This window comes from Eptesicus fuscus, chromosome 6, assembly GCF_027574615.1.
Source record: "Eptesicus fuscus isolate TK198812 chromosome 6, DD_ASM_mEF_20220401, whole genome shotgun sequence".
NCBI lineage: Eukaryota > Metazoa > Chordata > Mammalia > Chiroptera > Vespertilionidae > Eptesicus > Eptesicus fuscus.
The window spans coordinates 102,303,819-102,309,983 of NC_072478.1; the positions used below are offsets into that span (position 1 = coordinate 102,303,819).

At 46.4% G+C, this 6,165-nt stretch overlaps 1 protein-coding gene across 1 annotated transcript in view; it reads left to right on the forward strand.

Moving 5' to 3' along the window:
- The first annotated feature begins 295 nt into the window (after positions 1-295).
- The window catches only part of RANBP17 (RAN binding protein 17), a 233,284-nt gene continuing 227,414 nt past the window's right edge, over positions 296-6,165 (forward strand). The window contains exon 1 of the mRNA XM_008147617.3: positions 296-350. Coding sequence (XP_008145839.1) covers positions 333-350 — 18 coding nt within the window. The 5' untranslated portion in view covers positions 296-332. The remainder of the gene's footprint in view (positions 351-6,165) is intronic.

The following is a 6,165-nucleotide window of genomic DNA, read 5'->3' on the forward strand; positions in this document are numbered from 1 at the left end:
TCAGGGGTCATGGCTGACAGTTGGGGTGTGGTAGTTGTGCCAAAGGACAGAGGTAGGAGGTAACAGCGGTTGAGGGAGTGCAGAGGACAGTTGAGATTCCCGCTCCCCAGGCCCCGCCCTCCTCGGCCCGCCCCGCCCCGTAGCCCCGCCCCCTCACGCTAGGCCCCGCCCCTCCAGCGCTGGGAACGCAGAGGCCGCGCGGCTGAGGCGCAGAGCGAGCCAGCCAGCAAGCGGCGCAGGGACCCCGCGGGCGGCTGGGGCTTCCGCGGCGCCCGCCTCCGCTCCCTCCCCTCGGGCTCTGGGGCCGCGGGCCGGCGCCGCCTCCCGGGAAGATGGCGCTGCACTTCCAGGTCAGTGGCTCTGCGCCGCGGGTCCCGCTCGGTGCCCCGGGAGCGCGGCGGGACTCTGGGGTCTGGGGACTGAGGGCCGAGGAGGCGGCAGAGGCCGCGGGGCCGCGGACCGGCGTCCCGGTGGCCTGGGCTGTACCCCCGGCCCGAGGAGGGGGCGGCCCGAGCCCGCGGGCGGAGGGTGGAGGGCCGAGGCCAGGCTCCGAGCTCGCTCCGCGGGGACGTGCGGACGCGGAGGACCCGCGCGAGGGGCGGCTTCGGAGGCGTCCAGGCAGGTGGGAGCCCGGCCGGGCCGGACCGTCTTCCCGCCGCGTTGCCGGCCGCGGCCCCGCCGTCCGTCCACACGCAGTTGGGACGGAGCTGGAGAGGGGCCCTGGGTCCGCCGAGGAGCGGCGCCCGCAGTTGGACTTGAACTGGCCGAGCGGGCCGGGCTGGGTCTGCGGGGAGTTGCGAAGGAGGCTCCGCAGCAGCCTCATTGGAGGAGGGACCCGGCGGCGCGGGCGCGGGGATGCTGAGGATGCTCAGGGGGAAGGCTCGCGTGTTCGCGGCTGCGCGCGCACGTGCATCCAGGTGTTCCTTCAACAAACAGTGAGAAAGCCCCCCTCCCCCGAGCCGTGTCTCAAGCACCGTGCAAAGTTCTGGGATAAAGGATGACACCATTTTACCATCCTGCCTTCCTCGATTTCAAGATAATTACAGTGCCGGTGGAAAATGATGTGATAGAATTAATCCTGGGAACACTGGGAGGGGGCAGCCCGCCAAGTGCGTGGCACGGAGCTGCTGTGCTTGGACAGGAGATGCTCTGAGCTTCTTTTGAGTTTCCGTTTGTCCACTTAGGTATTGAATTCCTACTTTGTGCTACGCACTGAAGGAAGGTACAGACAGATCTAGCGAAACTTTATGATATCTACTCTCAGGGAACTTGCAGTCTCGTAGGTGTTTTGTGTTGTTGTTTTTTTAAATATATTTTTATTGACTTCAGAGAGGAATGGAGGCGTGGGGGGGGGGAGATAGAAACTTCAGTGCTGAGAGAGAATCATTGATCGGCTGCCTCCTGCACTCCCCACCCCCCCTCCCCGCCCCCCACCGGTGATTGAGCCTGCAACCTGGGCATGTGCCCTGCCCAGAATTGAACCATGACCTCCTGGTTCATAGGTGATGCTCAACTCAACCACTGAGCCACCCCGGCAGGACTAGTAGGTCTTGAAAGGATTGTAAGCGTTGGCCATGTGAAGAGGAAGGGAAGGGTGTAGAGGCAAAAGGCCAGTGTGAGCCAAGGCAAAGGATGGTGGAAGCACGTGGCACACTGCAGGAAGTTCCCTCGTGCTGGAGCACAGGGTTCATACAAAAGGAGGGGAGCGGAGGAGGCTGTGGATGTGGGGAGATGACTTGGGAGGGGTAGGCAATTTCTTGATATGGTGACAGTGTGTCTAAGTGTCACCTACTTTTTGTAGACTTCTCTGAAGTCCCTGTGGCCACACTGACGCATTCCTTCTTTCTTTCTCCAAAGGATCTTTTCTTTCCAACCAGCCACCCTCATGCCAGGTAATTGGCAGCTCCGGGGTGTTATGGATTAGGTGGTGGTGAGCCCCACACATTGCCTTTTGACTCATTGCCATTTTGAGGGTCTCAAGGTCAAAATAATGTTATTTATTATCATTTTATAAACATGCCCCCTGGGACATTTTCACAGGAAGAATCTCACCGGGAGGACTTAGGGATTGCAAATAGGTAATCAGATGTTCATCATTCAGATGTAACTCTGGAGGTTAATTAAAAACTGTGGTGGAAGTTGGGAACATTTTCAGACTTGGAAAGAGGATGATGCATGACAGTAGGTCCCTCAGTCCTGGAAGACTGCTTCCTGCTTAGGTAGAAGGTTTGAACTTTAGCTGCTAACGCCAGAACTGCCCATGTTGTTTTCTAGCACTGTATTTCACAGCAGCTGTGGACAACTCAAAAGTGGAGTTGGACAAATGAAAGATCAGATAGTTTGGGGGGCCAGAAATGAGCTCCAAAACTTATCTGTTTGAATTCTTCCTGGTCTATAGGATTGTATTTTTGTCCAGTTAACTCAAGGAGCATGAATTCATAATGATAACCAGTGCCTAGCTTATATGTTCATTGTAGATTTTGAGCCCCACAACTAACTTGAGACGTGTGCATATATGTATGTATTTTATTCCTGAAGACACTGGGCCTTAAAACAACTGTGACTTACCCAAGGCTCTAGGGTTAGAGTAAACCTCATATCTCATAATCCCATGTTCTTTCATATCCATATCTTAGCCAGTCAAACATTATGCTGTTAAGGTGATGAGTAAAGAAGTAGATTTGTGTAAGGTGAGGTTAGGGCACTGCTCCACAGTCTTTTTCACATAATGACAGACATAAAAAATGGTAATGGTGTAGCTCATTGACATAAATTGCCCACAGCCAGAAAGAAGCCTGGCTGCTGAGAGGGCAGTTGAGATCAATATCAGGCATACTGATAACCCATTTAAGGTACATGCATTCTGGTTAGGAAGCTGTGAGTTAGGGTGCTCTATCTGAGAGGAGATAGTCCATCAGGGGCAGAGTGAGGAGGTTTGAGCTGGGAACAAGTAAAATGTAGGCTCAGTTCATAGAATATAGGGACCTTGATGAGAATCAAGAGCTAACATCGGGACATTTAGAGGACCTAGTTGGTCAAAAAAAATTTTTTTTTCTCTCAGGATTGTTCCAGAACCAGGGACTGTAGTCATGCTTTTTAATACCCAGCCAGGCTATCAGATTTGTTTTAGATGTGATTGTGAACTATTATATTTGAACATGATGATGATATGATGAAACAAGGGTTTAGGAATGATTATCCTGGCAGGATGGACTTGAATTGGAGAAACTATAGACAAAAGACCAATATGGTGTTTTTAATTATCAGTAACTAGAGATTATTTACAATTTACTGTGGATCTGCTGTGTGCCAGACACCAGATTATGCTTTCTCTCTTTTTTTCTATCTTAATCTTGACAATTATTTTGTAAGGTGGATATTTCAAAATAATATTTTTAAAGTTCAAAAATGAGGATTAGAAAGGTTAAATACTTTGCTTGAGGTCACTTAGTAAGTAAGTGGCAGATTCCAAAGCTTCTGCTCTTATTCCCAAAGAAGCCAATGAAGAATGCAGGGCACTGGTTGCCACAGTTAGAAAATACTGTTTTATTGCTCTCCTATCAATGAATATCAGATAGACGTGTTCAGTCTGGTCTTTATTTTAAAAGAAATGGTAGGACTTTAGGACAAATTAGGGATGTACCTGGAATTAGCCAGGCTTCGAGGTTTGAGGGCACAGTTCTGACACCAACAGTGTGTTTGGGGGTTTCCCAGAACCACCCTCAGGTTTGATAGTTTATCAAAAGGACTCACAGAATTCACTGAATGCTATTTTACTCATGGTTGCAGTTTATCACCAGCAAAGTACACAATAAAACTGATTGAAAGAAGAGATGCATAGGGCAGAGTCTGGGAGAATTCCAAAAACCAAGTTTTGTCCTCAAGACTAGTACTCCCTGAGCATATACAAGGGGCATTATGCACTGAGTATTGCAAATCAGGGAGGCTCACCATGGTTTTGAGTTCTGGAGTTTTGGGGCTTCATTATGTAGTCATGATTGATTCATTGCCCATGTGGTTGATCTCAATATGTTGGGGAAACTGATACTGTATAATCCAAATTCCCCACCTTAAAACATGGGTTGGCCTTTCTGGTGTGGTCAGCCCCCATTTTAAAATATATGGTGTACCTCCTTTCCCCCCCATTCTGAACAAAAACACTCCTATCAGGTATGACATATTATCTCCCAGAATCTGGGGGCAAAGGCCAGACTTTCCTTTGGGCAAGCAGGGCCAAACTCTTAATTAAACAGGAGGGACTAAGGAGAATGAAGAGCCAAAGATAACATCAAGATTGTAAATCTAGCTGAAGCCGGTTTGGCTCAGTTGATAGAGCGTTGGCCTGCGGACTGAAGGGTCCCGGGTTTGATTCCAGTCAAGGGCATGTACCTTGGTTGCGGGCACATCCCCAGTGGGGGTTGTGCAGGAGGCAGCTGATTGATGTTTCTCTCTCATCGATGTTTCTAACTCTCTATCCCTCTCTCTTCCTCTCTGTAAAAAATCAAAAAATATATTAAAAAAACAAAAGATTGTAAATCTAGATTCTGGTCTAGATCTCTGAAGCCACTGAAAGAAAACAAAGGGAAACTTGAAGTAGAAATCTGTGGGAAACATATTCAATTCAGTTTCTGATGTTTTGGGGCTGTTTTCAGCATCTTTCTGGATTCCCAAAAGGAAGACATTTGTAGACAAATAAAAAGATGGTGAACAGATAGAGTTGATGATGACTGAAGTAAAGGGCAGCAAGATGGCAGGATGGTGAGGAGACAACATGTCCAAGGGGATTTTGTATTTGACTCAAAATTGATCATTTGCTGTGTATTTGATCTTGAGCAATATTTGATCTCTCAGCCTCAGTTTCTCTGTAAAATGGGTGTGCTAAAATATGTACTACTTTGCAGGAGTCTACTTTAAGGATTGGTTTAAAAAATAAAATGTGGAAATACTTTTGTAATCTAGAAAGCACTAAAACAATACTATCCAATTCATTGCAGAAGGAAGAGTTACAAGAGGCTCCAGAATAAGCCTTCAGGAAAAGGTAGTAAAGGAAGGAAGAAACAAAGAGTTTGTGGGAAATGAATAACTTCAAGATAAAGGCATTTTCTATTAGTGGTAATCATGAAGCTTAATTCCAGAAAGCAGGAAAGATATAGGGAAGTAATTGAAAAGAGTTTTAAGTTGAATTGAGGTGGGATTTTCATGGTTCATCGATTTACTTATTTTTATTAGGGGACTATTTTTTTCCCCTAGAACAAAAACCTTCATTTAGCTTTTTTGAAATATAATTGACAAGTAGTAAACTACATATACTTAAACTGTGCAGATGGGTGAATTTTGACATATGTATGTACCTGTGAAACCATCTCTGAAATCAAGATTATGAACATACCCATCATCCCCTGAAAGTAATGCCTCCTTTTCTCCCTCTCCAGCCAGAAACCACCGATCAGCCTTCTGTTCCTACAGAACCATACAATACATATTCTTCTTCTTGTCTGGCTTCTTTTTTTTTTTTTTTTAATTTCTTTATTGATTAAGGTATCACATATTTGTCCTCGTCCCCCCATTTCCATCCCACCCCCCTCCTTGTCTGGCTTCTTTTACTCAGCATTTACCTGTTGATAGATGTATGTGTGGGAATTACTGTATAGAAAGAAGTTACATCATTTAGGGCTAAGTGTATGTCAAGTGCAGAGGCCGGAAATAAGTCCAGAATAACTTGGAAGATCCTTTTTTAGGCTGTAGGCAGGATTGTGTCATTGTCGCATAGGCTATGGAATTGGGCGCTGTCTGTTTATATTTGATGGTTACTCTGTGAGAGTTAGGTGATGTCCAGTTCTACTTGTTCTACCCATTAGTTATTTAAATGGGCTTCTAATGTTGATATTAAGCCTTGTAGAGCTTTAATAACTTAAACTTGACTTGTCAGATCAAGAAGGGAGTCATTTCTCTGAGGCATCGTCATGTTAATCATATTCTCTGACAGCTGTGTATAAAACTAAGATGCAAATTTATCAATTCACTGTGAAAAATGAAGTCTTTATAGAGAGATTCTTTGGAAAGTCAAATGCTAGTCAGAAGATTGCTTGGTCAGTCAGCAATCACCTAACTATTTTAAATGTTTAGATAATGCTTTTCCACCAGAGTAAGGATCTTTGTGTATGT